The sequence below is a fragment of the Scyliorhinus canicula genome, chromosome 1, assembly GCF_902713615.1.
Source record: "Scyliorhinus canicula chromosome 1, sScyCan1.1, whole genome shotgun sequence".
Lineage (NCBI taxonomy): Eukaryota > Metazoa > Chordata > Chondrichthyes > Carcharhiniformes > Scyliorhinidae > Scyliorhinus > Scyliorhinus canicula.
Genome location: NC_052146.1, coordinates 194,673,019 through 194,691,915, shown reverse-complemented (window position 1 = coordinate 194,691,915; position 18,897 = coordinate 194,673,019). Strand labels below are relative to the sequence as shown.

The 18,897-nt window shown below is 46.7% G+C and overlaps 1 protein-coding gene across 16 annotated transcripts in view; it reads left to right on the top strand.

Moving 5' to 3' along the window:
- The window catches only part of syne1b (spectrin repeat containing, nuclear envelope 1b), a 667,652-nt gene that overhangs the window by 132,215 nt on the left and 516,540 nt on the right, over positions 1-18,897 (top strand). For all 16 annotated transcript variants that reach the window (XM_038805568.1, XM_038805603.1, XM_038805543.1 and 13 more), the window contains exons 3-4: positions 16,163-16,258; positions 18,435-18,518. In XM_038805568.1, coding sequence (XP_038661496.1) covers positions 16,163-16,258; positions 18,435-18,518 — 180 coding nt within the window. The remainder of the gene's footprint in view (positions 1-16,162; positions 16,259-18,434; positions 18,519-18,897) is intronic.

Here is an 18,897-nt window from a genome sequence, read left to right as displayed (position 1 = left end):
TAGTAATACATGATCAAGTAATGTTAAGCAAGTACAGGCAAATGATCACTAGATGGCCACACTACCAAGACCAATAAAAAGGTTTCCCCGCTCTTTCCTCAAGGAGAGTGTGTTAGGAGTGTTTAGAGTACAGAAGGGAAACAGCTAGAGAGAAGTTAACAGATCTTAGTATATAGCATTGTCTTATTTAATTGTTTAATCTATAGTTATTTGTTTGTTTTCTAGTTCAGTATTGAAATAAAAAGTACTCACTAGTTTATGTCATAGTACACATTTAATTATTTTGCCATCACTGGAAGACTACGCCTATATTTCAACAACTCGGCTAAACAAAAAAGAGTAATATATATATTACAAAATCGTAATATGACACACTCCGTGTCAGAAACATGACAACAGGAAATGCGGTTGGCAGGAAGTACATAGAACATAGAACATACAGTGCAGGAGGAGGCCAATTGGCCCATCGAGTCTGCACCGACCCACTTAAGCCCTCACTTCCACCCTATCCCCGTAACACAATAACCTCTCCTAACCTTTTTTTGGTCACTAAGGGCAATTTATCATAGCCAATCCACCTAACCAGCACGTCTTTGGACTGTGGGAGGAAACCGGAGCACCCAGAGGAAACCCATGCAGACACGGGGAGAACGTGCAGACTGTGGCGTGCAAACAGTGACCCAGCGGGGTATCGAACCTGAGACCCTGGCGCTATGAAGCCACAGGGCTCTCCGCTTGTACTACTGTGCTGCCCCAAGTACACATTGAATATTCTTAAATATATTATAGATATGGGTGGGTTGTTTCCTTTTGCTAAGTAATTAGAAGACTGCCTCTTCAGATTTAAGTTGCACCATATGATTTGAAAGCAAACTTTACTGCACCATCGCCGGGCCCGTATGGGACAGGAGAAGCAATCTCTGCATTTAAACAAAGATCATGCCATTAGCTTTTATCCCATCACTCTGGCAGCTCTCTCCTCACTAATTTCCCCTGCCATGTACACCATATGTCTCCCTGGAACTGTGATTTTCCAACTTTTTTGTCTGGGACCCATTTTTACTAACCGGCCATCCTCTGGACCCACAACAGCCGACCTTCGTGTCCCACACTGGCCTACCTTCGCAACCCACCATTATCTTAAAAAATTACTTTTTTCCAATTAAGGTGCAATTTAGCGTGGCCAATCCACCTGCCCTGCACATCTTTGGGTTGTGGGGATGAAACCCACACAGACACGGGGAGAATGCGAACCCGCCATTTTCAATTATCCTTAATGTGACAGGCGAGCCTGCTTGATCCTCACGATGTCAGTTGCTTTGTTATTCAATGTTACTGTCATGAGAAAGTCGCTTTAAGAAATGTTTGGCTGCTCATGTTACTGCAGTGATGTCAGAGTGTGGGTGGAGCTGAGCTCTGGCTCTGTTTTTTAGTTTCATTTTGAGAAAAGCTTGGTTGTGTCTCTGTCTTTTTGGTTTTATTTTCAGTGTTGGAGCTGAAGCCAGACAAAGCAGCTGTACTGCTGTTCTCTCTGCCATGAAAAGACTATCTCTTGATCATTTGGTGAATTCAGAATTATAAATGTTTTCAGCAGTGACTTTAACCTGATGTGCTTCTGTTAAAGGTTGTGTTTTTTGTAAGTCTTCTGGATGTTAAAAGGACAGCGTAAGCATTACTTAGTGTTGTATTCTTTGAGGGTTGTATTTGAATTGATGGTTGCTAAGATGTTCACTGTATTTTTTAAAAAGGTTAACCCGAGTTCATAGAATAAACATTGTTTTGCTTTAAAAAATACTTTTCCATTTCTGCTGTACCACACTTTTGGAGTGGGCCGTGTGCTCCCCATACCACAATCTATTCAAAGTTGTGGGTCAGGTGAACTCCATGGTACACTTTGGGATGTAACATTACATTTCTGTTAATGACTTCCACTGATGATTTAAGATCTCACTGCATCCACTGAAAAAATAAGGGAATTTGTGCTTAAACTTGCCATGTTTAGTCTTCAAATGCCTTTGAAGTATTGAAGGTTTTAAACGTTCAATTGCCAGTGCTTCCCTGTGTAACACACATGGGCTTTGAATCTTCATTTGCAGTGGAACAATTAATAACCAAAACCGCAAGTAATCATCTTTCTGCTGCTGTTTTCAGCTTCTTCTTCATGGGTTGTTCACTGGAGGCCGTGAAGTTCACACCAGCATGCTGGTAGCTGCAAAATGGAGTGTATAGTAATGATCTTTATTGTCACAAGTAGGCTTACATTAACACTGAAATGAAGTTACTGTGAAAATCGTCTAGTCGCCACATTCTGGCATCTGTTCGGATACACAGAGGGAGAATTCAGAATGTCCATATTACCTAACAGCACGTCTTTCGGGACTTGTGGGAGGAAACTGGAGCACCCAGAGGAAACCCACGCAGACACGGGGAGAACGTGCAGACTCCGTACAGACAGTGACTCAAGCCGGGAATCGAACCTTGGACCCTGGCGCTGTGAAGCTGCAGTGCTAACCACCTGTGAGGAACCTGACCAGCATTCTGCCTCCACTGCTGGTGGGAGGACTCCATTTTTTGCTAAAAAAAACTGGCCCTGGACAGCGGGCTGAGGTCAAGAGGAGGTGGTCCACCCCGCTGAGCTCTGGGCCTGCGCACTGCTTGATCCGGCACGCATCCATCAACTTAAAAGTCCATCACAGCTGGCATTTTTAAAACCGTTGCGGCTGTTGGGCACCCCTGCCGCAATCAGAAATGGCGAGACTGAGCGCTGAGACCCCCGAAACCTACCCCTGACCCACCCGCAGGTTACGACCCTGAGTTTCAGGACCCCTGCCCAAGAAGGTCAGTGTACAAAGAGAACATAACAACTGTTAAACAACTGCTGGGGTTCATGAGAGTTCAATGTATCTCATGAGAGAGGTATCTGGAGCATCGTTAAGTTATACAAAATGAACAGACCTGGCTATACATGTGATGTGGAGGGGGGTCTATATTCACGGCCCCACCCAGAAGATAGACATCAAACATATGCTCGTAATCCTGATCAAGTTTTTTGCAATTAAATATGAACACCTGGCACCAAAACGTTAAACTGCAGAAATCGTTTAAAGCTGAATTGTTTTCTACGTGCCAGTTTTTTTTTTAACGAGCACTCTGTCATGCATATAGGGAAAAAGCCTGTGAGACCTCGTGCCGAGGTAATAAGAGTGGCACATGGCCACCAGGCAAATTCCTGGAGGAAGAATTCCTGGAGTGTATGCGGGATGGTTTTCTTGACGAATATGTGGAGGAACCAACTAGAAAGCAGGCCATCTTAGACAGGGTACTGTGTAATGCGAAAGGAATCATTACCAAACTGGGTGTGCGATGCCCCTTGGGGATGAGCGACCATAACATGATAGAATGTTTTATCAAGATGGTAGTAAAGTAGTTGATTCGGAGACGAGGGTGCTGAATCTTAATAAAGGGAACTATGAAGATATGAGACGTGAGTTGGCCTTGATAGATTGGGGAGAGTTACTTAAAGGGATAACAGTGGATAGACAATGGCAAACATTCAAGGAACGCATGGGGGAACTGCAGCAACTGTTCATTCCTGTCTGGCACTAAAGCAAAGGGGGTAAGAGGACCAATCCATGGCTCACAAAGGAAATTAGAAATAGTATCCGATCCAAGGAAAAAGCACACAGATTGGCCAAGAAAACTAAGTCTGAGGATTGGGACCAGTTTAGAATTCAGCAAAGAAGGACGAAGGGGTTGATTAAGAAGGGGAAGTACAGTACAAAAGTCAGCTTGCAGGGAACATAAAGACTGACACTAAGAGCTTCTATGGATATGTGAAAAGAAAGAGATTGGTAAAGAGAAATGTAGGCCCCCTACAGACAGAAACAGGGGAATGTGCATTGAGGGACAAAGAAATGGCTGAGCAATTGAATACATACTTTGGTTCTGTCTTCACAAAAAAGGACACAAATCAGATACCAGAAATGTTGGAGAATGAAAGGTTTAGTGAGAGGGAAGAACCAAGGGAAATCAACATTAGTAGAGAAATGGTACTGCGAAAATTGATGGGATTGAAGGCAGATAAATCCCCGGGGCCTGAGAATCTGCATCCCAGAGTGCTTAAGGAGGTGGCTCTGGAAATAGTGGATGCATCGGTGGTCATCTTACGGGATTCTATAGACTATGGAACAGTCCCTGCCGATTGGAAGGTAGCTCACGTCACTCCAATATTCAAAAAGTGAGGTAGAGAGAAAGCAGAGAATTATAGACCAGTAAGCCTAGGATTGGTAATAGAGAAAATTCTTGAATCCATTATCAAGGACTTTAGAGCGGAACATTTAGAAAGCAGTGGCAGGATCAGTCAGAGTCAGCATGGATTTATGAAGGGGAAATCATGCTTGACAAATCTGTTGGAATTCTTTGAAGAGGTAACCAGTATAGTTGATGTGGTATATTTGGACTTTCAGAAGGCGTTTGACACAGTCCTGCATAAGAGATTATTGTGCAAAATTAAAGCGGATGGGATTGGGGGAAGTGTAATGAGGTGGATAGAAAACTGGTTGGCAGAGAAGAAATAAAGAGTAGGGATTAATGGGTCCTTTTCAAATTGGCAGGCAATAACTAATGGGGTGCCACAGGGATCGGTGCTGGGACCCCAGCTATTCACAATCTATATTAATGATTTGGATGAGGGAACAAAATGTAACATCTCAAAGTTTGCAGATGATACCAAGTTGGGTGGGAGGGTAAACTATGATGTGGATGCAGAGATCCTTCATGATCTGGACAGGTTGGGCGAGTGGGCAAATCAATGGCAGATGCAGTATAATTTGGATAAGTGTGAGGTTATTCACTTTGGAAGCAAAAACAGGAAGGCAGATTACTACCTGAATGGTTGTAAATTGGGAGAGGGGAGTGTGCAGCGGGGCCTTATGCACCATTCGCTGAAGGTAAACACGCAGGTGCAGCAGGCGTAAAGAAGGCTAATGGTATGTTAGCCTTCATTGCGAGAGGTTTTGAGTACAGAAGCAGGGATGTGTTGCTGCAGTTACCTTGAGTATTGTGTGCAGTTTTGGTCTCCTTTTCTGAGGAAAGATGTTCTTACTCTCGAGAAAGTGCAGCAAAGGTTTACCAGGGGACTGTCGTTGGAGGAGAGATTGACTAGGTTAGGATTGTTCTCGCTGAAGTTCAGAAGAATGAAGGGGGATCTCATAGAGACTATAAAATTCTAACAGGACTAGACAGGATAGATGCAGGGAAGATGTTATCAATGATGGGTGTGTCCAGAACCAGGGGCCACAGTCTGAGGATTCAGGGTAAACCATTTCAGACAGAGATGAGGAGAAATTTCTTCACCCAAAGAGTGATGAGCCTGTCGAATTAATTCCCATAGAAACTAGTTGATGCTAAAACATTGAATATATTCCAGAGGCGGCTAGATATACCACTTGGGGAGAATGGGATCAAATGCTATGGGGAGAAAGCAGGATTAGGCTATTGAGTTGGATGATCTGCCATGATCGTGATAAATGACGGAGCAGGCTTGAAGGGCCAAAAGGCTCCTCCTGCTCCTTTCTTCTATGTATGTACCTATGTGAATCTCAAGCCTCCAGCTTGCATTGGATCCTGATGGAGCTTTGCCAGTGCAAATTACCATGTTTTAGGTGCACTCCTTCCTGAGTCAGTGCCTCCTGTTAGATGTCCTTTACTGTGTATTAGAACTGAACTGCCATAGGGGCAGCACGGTAGGACAGTGGTTAGCACTGCTGCCTCACAGCGCCGAGGTCTCAGGTTCGATCCCGGCTCTGGGTCACTGTCTGTGTGGAGTTTGCACATTCTCCCCGTGTCTGCGTGGCTTTCGCGCCCACAACCCAAAGATGTGCAGGGTAGGTGGATTGGTCGTGCTAAATTGCCCCTTAATTGGGAAAAATGAATTGGGTACTCTAAATTTATTTTAGAAAAAGAACTGAACTGCCATGATTGACAACCGGCATCGGAGGGTACCTGACTGGATAGAGTGAGCCTCCTCATGAGGCCCATTGATCGGTTTGAGTGTAGGCGGTAGTGTTCAATGGCTAATTAATCTATGTTTGATTATGTGAGTCTGGTGACTGATCTTGCTGACTGTGCTTGAATAGAGAAAAATAAACAGACAATACAGAACGAGCTGGCAGTATGTGAATAGACATTTTAATCTTAGTATAAAACTCTAAATAAAGTTTTTGCATACTTAAAAACTGGTGTTATCTCAGTATTGCTCTGAGGCAAATCAAATAGAACATAAGAACATAAGAACTAGGAGCAGGAGTAGGCCATATGGCCCCTCAAGCCTGCTCCGCCATTCAATGAGATCATGGCTGATCTTTTGTGGACTCAGCTCCACTTTCCGGCCTGAACACCATAACCCTTAATCCCTTTATTCTTCAAAAAACTATCTATCCTTATCTTAAAAACATGTAATGAAGGAGCCTCAACTGCCTCACTGTGCAAGGAATTCCATAGATTCACAACCCTTTGGGTGAAGAAGTTCCTCCTAAACTCAGTCCTAAATCTACTTCCCCTTATTTTGAGGCTATGCTCCCTAGTTCGGCTTTCAAGAGCCAGTGGAAACAACCTATCCGCATCTATCCTATCTATTCCCTCCATAATTTTATGTTTCTGTAAGATCCCCCCCTCATCCTTCTAAATTCCAACGAGTACAACCCCAGTCTACTCAACCTCTCCTCATAATCCAACCCCTTCAGCTCTGGGATTAACCTAGTGAATCTCCTCTGCACACCCTCCAGCGCCAGTACGTCCTTTCTCAGGTAAGGAGACCAAAACTGAACACAATACTCCAGGTGTGGCCTCACTAACACCTTATACAATTGCAGCATAACCTCCCTCGTCTTAAACTCCATCCCTCGAGCAATGAAGGACAAAATTCCATTCGCTTTCTTAATCACCTGTTGCACCTGTAAACCAACTTTTTGCGACTCATGCACGAGGACACCCAGGTCTCGCTGCACAGCAGCATGTTTTAATATTTTATAATTTAAATAATAATCCCTTTTGCTGTTATTCCTACCAAAATGGATAACCTCACATTTGTCAACATTGTATTCCATCTGCCAGATCCTAGCCCATTCACTTAACCTATCCAAATCCCTCTGCAGACTTCTGGTATCTTCTGCACTTTTTGCTTTACCACTCATCTTAGTGTCGTCTGCAAACATGGACACATTGCACTTGGTCCCCAACTCCAAATCATCTATGTAAATTGTGAACAATTGTGGGCCCAACACTGATCCCTGAGTGACACCACTAGCTACTGATTGCCAATCAGAGAAACACCCATTAATCCCCACTCTTTGCTTTCTATTAATTAACCAATCCTCGATCCATGCTACTACTTTACCCTTAATGCCATGCATCTTTATCTCATGTAGCAACCTTTTGTGTGGCACCTTGTCAAAGGCTTTCTGGAAATCCAGATACACTACATCCATTAGCTCCCCATTATCTACCGCTCTGGTAATGTCCTCAAAAAATTCCACTAAATTAGTTAGGCACGACCTGCCCTTTATGAACCCATGCTGCATCTGCCCAATGTCCCATATATAGAATATATAGAATATATAGAATATACACCAGAGGCCAGTGGACCCCTCTGGAGGAAACCAGCATTGGAGGGATTCCAAGCAAGTTAAGCCAGCCACTGTTGCTTCTATCAGGGCAAGATGAAGATTCACCTCAACATCTTCATGTAGCCCCCAAAATATTTCTGGATATAACTCTGGTGTCTACACCAGGATCACATTCTCCGGAACCAACCTCACTAAGCTCTTTTGGGCCAATAGATTGGCAGCGGGCGGGTGGGTGCAGGGAATACTGTTGTCTGAAAAACTTTCAGACACTTCAGCGAGTTTATTAGTAAAACGTTTTCCCCAGGTGCCCTTATTTGCAAAATGAACAAGGGAAAGACGCAAGTTCACAATTTTACCCAAGCTTATTTTCAAATGCAATAAAATAGTTTATCCTCCAAATTATCCCAAGTAGAATCTGCCTAAGATTCTAATACTACTAATGAACTGGATTGAGCTGCGGGTCCAATCCTCTGAGTCTCGGTCGTCTCAGGGCCTTCGCCTGCGAAGGTGGGTCTCGCACGTTGCTTCTGTCTGTCCTGTGGTCTGCCGTTGAGTTTCTTCCGTTGCCTCTGGATCGAGTCTTCGCTGGGAGGGTCTCTGGGTGTCCTGTTCTTACTCCGCTCTTCGCATCTTTTCAGAAGTTTCTCTGGCCCTCAGCCAATGAGGCCACTGGGCAGGAGTTGTAAAACCTAATGGAGTTGCCGATTGCAACTCTGCAGGACACTAGGAACACCCCCTAGAGGTGCATCCTCAGGTGCATTGTCTGCACGTAACCTTGTCCCATATATGGTGATCTCGGTGCCAGAAGATCTGGCTTCATCTGGGCAATCCACAACTCGATCCATTTGAATGGGGCTAATTATCTTCTGGTGCACAGGACAAGCCCAGACTTGCCCTCGTTATCTGTCTCTGACCAGTATATATATGAGCTTGGCTGTTTGACTTCCCATCAAACCTGTCTGTGGTTCTGACTGTGGATTTAATGTAAACTGTCCAATTCTTCATTTGAAGTGTCCAGTTCTTAATTTAAAGCGTCCCGTTCTGTATTGGGCCTAAGATTCAGGCCAATGGCCATTTTATCATAGTACCACTGACCCATCTCAGCACTTGCCTGGCCAGGAGATAAGGGGCTACCCTATGGGCCTGATCCGAGCAGTTTCTTTCATGAAATTAACTTGAAGCCCCTCAGATGAACCCGTGCCACTAACTGCGGATTGTAGGCCCTCGATTCCAGCTCTCCCCTTTGCCCATCATTTGTCTTGTAAAGGGTGGATGGGGTTCTCTACCTTTGTGGGGTATTGAAGGAGCATTCCAGAGTGGTCCATGGGGCTGCATGTGGCGGCTTCCACGTGGATCAGCCACATAATACAAAGAGGTTCTCTCTTTTGGAATATCATCAAAGAGGCAGCAGAACAATTTAGATTTGTTCATGCTGATAGTCTGGCTGGTTACAAAAGTCGGAGGAAGCATTAGTCAAATCTGTACAGCCTGTCTTAAACCTGACTCCATCTTCTGTCATTTCTGCACATTCCGCGGCACAATCTGAAGGGTTTCAAATTAAATTGTCAGTCCCGGAGATTTAGTAGAAGTGTTCAAAATGCGAGATGTTTTGATTGAGTATATGGAGGGAGAAAACTGTTTCCATCAGCAGGAGAGTGAATAACCAGATTGAAGACAGTCAGCAAAGGCTGGGCGATTCTCCGGCCCCCCGGGCCAGGGCCAGCGTCAATCCTACCCCCGCCGTGTCCCGAATTCTCCGCCCCCCCCCGAGATTCAGCGGGGGCGGGAATTGTGCCGCGCCGGTCGGCGGGCCCCCCGCGGCGATTCACCGGCCCGCGATGGGCCGAAGTCCCGCCGCTGACAGGCCTTTCCCGCCGGCGTGGTTTAAACCACCTCTGGTACCGGCGGGATTGGCGGCGCATGTGGGCTCCGGGGTCCTGGGGGGGGGGAGGGGGGGGGGCCGGGCGATCTGACCCCGGGGGGGCGCCCCCACGGTGGCCTGCCCTGCGATCAGGGCCCACCGATCGGCAGGCGGGCCTGTGCCGTGGGGGCACTCTTTTTCTTCCGCCCCTGCCATGACCTTCACCATGGCAGGGGCGGAAGAGACCCCCTCCCCTGCGCATGCGCCGGTATGACGTCAGCAGCCGCTGACGCTCCGGCGCATGTGCGGATGTACGCTGGGCAGAGATGTCCTTTCGGCCCCAGCTGCCGTGGCCCCAAAGGCCGTTCACGCCAGCCGGCGGAGTGGGAACCACTCCGACGTGGGCCTAGTCCCTAAAGAATTCCGCACCTTTGGGCCGGCCCGACGCCGGAGTGGTTCACGCCACTCCGACACGCCGGGTCCCCCCGCCCCGCCGGGTAGGGGAGAATCCTGGCCCAGGTGTAAGAGTTCTTTTTTTCATGCAGTGAGCTGTTATGATCTGACAGGATGGTGGAAATTTTCAATGGGGAATTGAATATATTTGAGAAGGAAAGGTTAGCAGGGCCATTGGGAAACAGCAAGAGGGTGGGTCTAAATGGACAGCTTTTTCAAAAAACACCATGGACACAATGGGCCGAATGGCGATCTTCTGTAATGTAAGATTCTCTGACTCTATGTGATGAAAATGCTCTTATGGTATTGGTGGAAATAGTAAGATATCACAGCTAATAACAGCAATGTTTAAGAGAGCAAGCCTTCCCAGAATTGAGACTTTACATAAAGAAGAGGAACAATGCTGTACATGGTGACATTATATAACACTCACTTTTAATGAGCTTCCTGCCAGCTCTCCTAGGCAGGGTAGGGGTTGCTTTAAGGCAGGGCATCAAATAACATGTCACTGCAGCATTGTAGGAGCATTCTCACTCGGAGTGTTTGAAAAAGGAACCCATTAGGCAATGAGCAGCACCTGACCCTCCGACCCCAGATGCGGGTGAAACTGTGTTATGGAATTTTGGATTGTCCGCCATCTTAATGGGGAATCTGCCATCTGCACATAGAATCCTGGAATCTCTACAGTGCAGAAGGAGGCCGTTCGGCACCTCCAAAAGAGCATCCTTCCTAGGCCTAATCCCCTGTCCTAACCCCGTAACCCCACCTAACCTTTGGACACTTAGGGGCAATTTAGCATGGCCAATCCACCTGAGCTGCACATCTTTGGATTGTTTGTGTGTGTCTGCATATGCATGTGCGCATGCATGTCTGCTTATGTCTGTTTATGTGTGCATGTGTGTATACGTGCGTGTGTCTGTTTGATGTGTAATTATCTGTGTGATGTGTGAATGTTTGTGTGCGTGCATGTGTGTAATGTAAATGTCTGTGTGTGCGCACGTGTGTCATGCTTGTGTGGCTGTGTGCATGTGTCATGCGTATGTCTGTGCGCATCTGAGACATGCATGCGCATGCGTATCGTGTGTGTGCGCATCTACTTGTGAACTTGTATAAACTTGGATAAACAGGGAGACGACCCTCATTAACTTTTAAATGCTGCATTGGATTGCAACTAGCTCAATAAATGCATTCCCTTCCTCAGGTATCAATTGTAATTTAAGATGAATTGCCTGGGATGGAACATTTGAAATGAAATGAAAATGGCTTATTGTCACAAGTAGGCTTCAAATGAAGTTACTGTGAAAAGCCCCTAGTCGTTACATTCCGGCGCCTGTTCGTGGAGGCTTGTACGGGAATTGAACCGTGCTGCTGGCCTGCCTTGGTCTGCTTTCAAAGCCTGCGATTTAGGATAGGTTTGGGTTGTTTACTCTGGAGCATAGAAGACTGAGAGGTGACCTGATTGAGAAATACAAGATTAAGAGGGGCATGGGCAGGCTGGAGAAGGAGCAGCTGTCACCCTTAGTTGAAGGGTCAGTTACAAGGGGACACAAGTTCAAAGTGAGGTGTGGAAGGTTTAGGGGGGATTTGAGGAAAAGTGTTTTTACCCAGAGAGTGGTGACAGTGTAGAACAGGGGTGGGCAAACTACGGCCCGCGGGCCGCATGCGGCCCGCCAAAGGTATTTCTGCGGCCCACCAAGTCATTAAAAAAAAAAAAAAAAAAATTTTTTTAAAAAAATTTTTTTTTTTTTTTTAAATTTTTTTTTAAAGGTTAATGGGTGGGGGGGGCTGTTGGGTTACTTACTGGTATAGGGTGGATACGTTGACTTGAGTAGGGTGATCATTGCTTGGCACAACATCGAGGGCCGAAGGGCCTGTTCTGTGCTGTACTGTTCTATGTTCTATATGAGGCGCCCACAATCATAACCGGGTGAAGTAATTATTTTACTTAATATACTATGCGGCCCTTTGTGAATTGTGAATTTCTGAATGCGGCCCTTGCACGGAAAAGTTTGCCCACCCCTGGTGTAGAATGTGCTGCCTGGAAGGGAGTTAGAGGCGGGATGCCTCACATCCTTTAAAAAGTACCTGGATGAGTACTTGGCACGCCAGAACATTCAAGGCGATGGGCCAAGTGCTGGCAAGGATTAGGTGGGCAGGTCAGGGCCTTTCATGTGTTGGTACACACTCAATGGGCTGAAGGACCTCTTCTGCACTGTAGTATTCTGTGATTCTATGATTCTAGAGTGATGCAGAAAATGTACCCCAAGATATGTTGCTGCTTTTTTTCAGTCAAGTTGCAATGAGATGTCTTTTACATTATAGAATGGTGCTGCTCTTTAAAATTAGGCTTTGAGTGGAAGAGAACCACACTGCGCGCTTCAGTTTACTGACAAAATTGTGCTCCTGCAATCCCTTCTTTGCATTTTGTTCAGGCTTTGTTATAATGAATTGAACACAAGTGCATTGTAGATAAGCTCGATCTGTAACGTGTATTGGAGTACCATGGACTTAACCTTTTGTAACAGGGCCTTTTAGAGTTTTCATATTTACCCACAGTATCTATCAACTTATCATCCTTTTGGCCCCAGTCTTTGTGCTGATGTTGTTCACACAAAGGTGAGAGTTAGAGAGTTACAGAATTTTGATCCAGCTATGATAAAGGAACAGCGATAGGAGTTCCAAGTCAGGATGCTGTGTGTCTTGGCGGTGGACTTGGAAGCAATGGTTTCCCCACAATATTATTCCTCATGTTCTTTCCAGTGACACTGGTCTTAGGAGACGGAAGTGCCACTGAACCCTTTTATGTGCTGAAAGCAGAGATTTGGGAGCTCAGTGCCTGTGAACAGTGCCTCGTATCTGTACTGTCAATACCCGTCGACAGGCAGCAAACCTGCAGACCCATTTTTACATGGGATTTGCCGATGTTAGTGCGAGAAGCTGATACCAGGAGGCCAGAGTGCGACCAACACAACATTGGTATCAGAGTTTATTTTTAAAAGTGGTCGGCTGAGGGAATGTCCCCGGGCTGGATTCTCTGTTTCAGCGGATACATGCCCGGCTCAAACGGAGAACTCGCGGACGTCTTACGGCGGCAGAATCGGTGCCGAACCCTCACTGATTCTGGGACCAGTGAGGGGGGGGGCTAAAAGCCACGCCACATAAAGCCCCCGGCGTTACCTGCCGATGCACATGCAGAATGGCTGGGTCTGTGGCTGCGCACGGCGGTGGCCCTGCGACGGCAGCTAGGACAACATGGCGCTGGTCCCGGGTGGACCCGGCCTGCCAAAAACTGCCTCCCTGTAACCCCCCTCGTCACCCCCGGACCACCCCCACCAGTCCCCCCAGCCCCCCGCCAAAGACCCCCTGCCAGCAGAATTCCTCCCCCCCGGCTGTGGCAGCGCTGGACACAGCCCGCAGCTGCCACGCCAGGTTTACGAAGAGTGAGAGGACACGTGCCCCATGTTGTCGGGTAGTCGGCCCATCGTGTGCGGAGCATCGGGGTGGAGCATCGGAAAATTGGCACCGCCCCTCGACGTCAGCATAAAATTTGATTCTCCAGCCAATCGTCGAACGTGATTTTGGCGTCACAATCGGAGAATCCAGCCCATGATCTCTTGTTGATGACCTTTGTACCAGGGCAGAATCATTCTCTCAGTGGGCAGCACTCTCATCTCTTGGGTCAAAAGGTTGTGGCTTCAAGTCCTAATCTGGGAATAATCCAAGATGACATTAAAAGGAATAAAAAAGAAAGGTTTGCCGTTTTATAGCGATTTTCATAACCACTCGATGTCTCCTACCAATTTACAGGCAGCGAATTACTTTGGAAGTGTAGTCACTGTTATAATGTAGGAAACACAACATCCAATCTGTGCACAACAAGCTCCCATAAACAGAAATGTGGGTGGGAATTCTCCGACCGTTGGGACTCCCTTTTTCCCACTGGCAGTGCACCTCCACTCGCTCGTTTCCTGGCCGCGTGGGGTGGCTTCAATGGGAAATGTCATTGACAAACAATGGGAAGAGATAATTCAGCACGGCGCTGAGAAACCTCTGGCTAGGGGCCTGGAGAATCCCGCCCGTGGTAATGATCAGATGATTTGTTTTGTTTTGTGATGTTTATTGAGGGATAAATATTAGCCAGGGCACCAGGGACAATTCTCGTGTTTTTGTTTAAAAAATAAAGCTGTGGGAGATTTGACACATACCAGAGTAGGCAAGGGCCTTAATTTAACCAAAATATTGTCCAAAGATTGTCACCTGGACAGTGCAGATTTGAATCCAGAACCGGAGGACTCAGAGACAAGAGTGCTACCAGCAGAACCATGGCTGATGCCGTTGCCTAGCACTGAGGGGTCACTGCATTTTTGGACGAACTGGCTCTATTTAATTTAATTGGCTAAGAATTTCAAGGGATATGGAGCTGAAATACAGTTCAGCTATGATGCTACTGAATGGTGCAACAGACACGGAGTGCAGAATGACCTACTCTTATTCCTATATTCCTATTGACAGCTCAATGGGTAGAGCCGTTGTGGCATCCTTCTGACATTAACAAGTTGGCCTTTTTTGCGATGTTGGCAAGTTTGAGGATGTCAATGGTGGACTCTTACGTTTGAGCATTTTGTCAAGGACCACAAGGTGTTCAAAGCTGTAGAGAACACTTCGGAAAGTAGCTGTTGGGTGATTGTGTGTAATACAATCGGTAAAATCCTCTATGCTTTTTCATTCCTTGCTTAGTTTCACCATGACTGATACCTGACTTAGTAGCGGATATGACCTGAGAGATACATTCCGTCGGAATGTTGTTCCTCTGCCACACTTGACAAGTCGAGTACAAAGACTCTAGAAATAATCTCTTGTGAGTTTATCATCACCAGTTGGTTTTGTTATTCAACGAGGGCACATTTCTCTCAGACTCGTTCATCATACGGCTATGTTTGGTTTACAGGTTGGTCAGCTTAGCTTTGCTCTGCTCACAAGGCGAATGTATCTGGGAAGTGTCGGACTCTTGCAGTTAAAACTCCACTTTGGATTTTCTTATTAAAAATTACATTCCAGGAGCACTTCAGATTTGGTTGGACAAGGAGTGGGCAGCCAATCCATTCCTCAGTTTAGCAATTTGCACTCCTGGCGTGAATGCAAATCTGGTGCAATTCAGCTCCAGCGGGCAAACATAGGGCTGGATTCTCTGATCTCCGACGCTGAAATCGCGTTAGGCGACGGTGCGGAGAATCCCCGATGATGCTGAAATCGGGGGCGGCGCCACGTTCACGATGCTCCGCCCCCTAAAAAGCGGTGTACTCACAGAGTACGACGCATGCTGTATCCACTGCCTCCATATGTTGGCTGAGGCCCGCCCCGTGATGCTCTGTCCCTGAATGGCCGAGTTCCTGACGGCGAGGGACACGTGTGGTCTTACCCGTCGGGAACTTAGTGTGGCGGCTACAGACTCAGTCCAACTCCGCCACAGTTGGGGAAGGGCCGATCTGTGGGCAGGGGTGGACATATTCGGGGCTGGGGGGCCACTATGGTGGGTCGGTCCGGGCACGTGGGCCGGCCGAAGGGGGGGGGGACTATTTTGTGGGCCGGGTCCTCAAGCGGCATCCGCCATGAAGCACGGTGCGGCCGCTGCAGGCCACCGCTGTGCACATGCGCGGCCACGGACCTGGCAATTCTCCAGGCCATATCGGCAGCTAGAGCCGGGTGCTCTACGCTGCCTTGCTGCTAGCCCCCAGCAAAATGGGGAATTGGTGGCCGTTTTGCACCAGTTTTCCTGGCATAAAACACCACCGTTTTCACATCGGCGTGGGGACATAGTCTCCAAATCGGAGAATCCAGCCCATAGTGTCCCATATAGTGAATCCTGCTTAGACTCCCCTCCCTCATCCGCTCAATAGCAAATACTGGTACTTTACTTGCAATTGTGGCCTGTTCCTGAGCCTTCCCTACCTGAATGGAGGCTAAGCCTGTCAATTAGGCTGACACACGGTTTGTCATTCGAAATCCTACCCTCTTACCTCTCCTACATAAAAGCAAATTACTGCGGATGCTGGAATCTGAAACAAAAGAGAAAATGCTGGAAAATCTCAGCAAGTCTGGGAGCATGCTGCCAGGCTTGCTGAGATTTTCCTCTTACCTCTCCTCACTTACCCCTACCTCCCTGTTTATGTAACCCACCTCTGTTAATATCAAGTCCTAAATGTTTCTCTCTCTTGTGTTTCAGCGCAATCCCCCGATTATAGTCAATGATATATTTGAAGATATCAAGGATGGTGTGATGCTACTGGCCCTGTTGGAAGTTCTATCTGGCCAGAACCTGGTGAGTTTATTGATCAGCTTAACTCAGCACGAACCTTGTGGTCTTCCATCTCGTCTGCTGCTGAGTGGCTAGAGAGTAGCTTTTTTTTATTCGTTCATGGGATGTGGTGTCGCAGGCTGGGCCACCATTCTTTGCCCATCTCTGAGGGCATTTAAAAGTCAACCACATTGCTGTGGGTCTGGAGGCACATGTAGGCCAGACCAGGTAAGGATGACAGATTTCCTTCCCCAAAGGATATTAGTGAACCAGATGGGTTTTCATTACAATTAACAATGGTTTCTTGGTCATCATTAGACTTTTAATTCTAGATTTTTAAAATTATTGAACTCAAATTTCACCATCTGCCATTGGAACCCGGGTCCTCAGATCTTGTTAATCCAGCGAAAATACCTTTGCGCCACTGCCTCAATACAGAGCAGTAACGATGCTAATGCAGTTGATCTAAGATGGGATTGTGGTACGAGTGTTAAAGTTAATCTCAGCATCCCTGGGCTAAGAAGGGAAAACTCAGAATCATGGAATGAGACCACACAGAAGGAGGCCATTTGGTCCTTCACACCTGTACCAGCTCTTTGAAAGAGCTATCCAAATAGTCCCATTTTTCGCCTGCACATTTTTCATTTCCAGATGTCCCATTTTGAAAGTTACCGCTAAATCTGCTTCCAACACCCTTTCAGGCACTGCATGACTACTCACTGTAGAGAAGAATTGACTTCAATTTCCCTCTGACTCGTCTGTCAGTTATCTTCAGCCTGTGTCCTCCTCTGACTGCCCCTACTGCCAGTAGAAACTCATTCTCCCTATTTACTTTATCAAAATCTTCCAACATGTTAAACACCTCTGTTAAATCTCTCCCAAACCTTCTCTGCTCCACGGAGAACAATCCTTCTTCTCCAGTCAGTCCATAGAATTGAAGTTCCCTCATCCCTGGTGCCAGCCTAGTAAATCTCCTGTGCACTCTCTCCAAAAGGCTCTGCCATCCTTCCTAATGTTTGACACTCAAAGTGGACATATTTCATTGGACTGAGTCTGTAGCCGCCACACTAAGTTCCCGACGGGTAAGACCACACGTGTCCCTCGGTGGTGTTTAATGGCGGGACTTTCCAGTCTCCGGGCAGGCGTGACCAGAAAATTGCGCCCAGTATTTTAGTTGAGGATTAGAAGTGATTTATGAAGTTTTAGCATTATTTCCTTGCTTTTGCACACTGTGTTTCTTTCTGTAAAGTCAGTGGATCCTGCATGTTGCCTTTCAAAAGCCTTCTCAACCTGCCTTGCCACCACCAAGGATTTGTGTGTAAGAACCTCCAGGCATTTCTGCACCTGGATGCCATTTAAGATTGTACCGAGGTTCCTACTCCTGCTAGATTTTCCAATAATCATGATTGTGCGGATATTAAAAATGAAGATAAGGTTGGGTTTGGTTGCTGTGCGCTCCATGGACAAGCAGCAACTGGAAGCTGGTCATCAACACTCAACATAGGCGTTCGGGTGAGGTACCAAGAATTTAGTTGGTTCATGGGAACCTGGTCCCCAGGAAGGAGCTGACATCCTCGGGAGAGATGTGGGAGAGAAGCAGTGTCACAGCCTCATGGTGTAAGCTGCCGATGTCTCTCTTAACTTCTGAACACGAGCTCCACAATCAAATCAAGTGCAAGTTGTAGATTTGGGGGTACAGACCGATTTCTAGATACCAATGATATCAAGGGAGATGGTGGGGTGGTGTGAGTAGATAGTGTTGAGGTAGAATATCCGCCATGATCTTTTGCTATTCTTTCATGGGTTGTAGACGTCGCTGGCTAGGCCAGCATTTATTGCCGTTCCCTAATTGTCCTTGAGAAGGTGATAGTGAGCTTATTTAAATGGTGTGGTGTTCTTGTTAAATGGAGGAACAGGCTGGGGGCCAAATGGTCTACCCCTGCTCCTATGTTCCTATGGGGTGGGGGGGGGGGGGGGGGTGGCTGTGATTGGAGGTCAAAAGAACTCATAAAAACCACTATTTCCTGCAGTGCCTCACAATCCCAGGGGTTTGCAGGGGTGGAGAGACAAGACAACAATTCTCTTACTAAAAGTTACTCACTGAAATATTTAAATGCACAGCTTTCATTGTAAGTACTCTGATGGTAGCAGTTTTGGTGGAACATGTATTTGTGGTTTAATTTGTGTCCCCTTTTTTCAGCCTTGTGAACAGGGCCGTAAGTTAAAACGCATCCACTGGTTGAGCAACATTGGAACAGCCTTAAAATTCCTCGAGGGTAGACGGGTAAGTGTGAATAGCAGTGCTGTGTCCTCTGGCATCTCGCATCTCTGTGTGAAATCTTTCTCTTGAGGCAGTTTTTCAGCGATCCCAGGTTGGAACTCATTCAAACTGGAAGTATTACATAAAATGTAGCTAATTGGATTGGGTGTGATATTAGTGGCAATGGATAGGATTGCTGGTGTGTCAAACAATCTGAGTCTTTATCAGAAACTCTTTGATAGTCTGTGATCCGTGGGCATAGAGTCTTCTCACTGATGTCCATACCTCAGGCCTTTCATTTGTGTAAAGGTGGCGCAGTGGTGCCAAGATGTGGATAGAAAGGGCGATTGCTGATTTTCTCAATGTTCAGTTGGATATGAGTATTGCCCAGTTTTCCTGACAA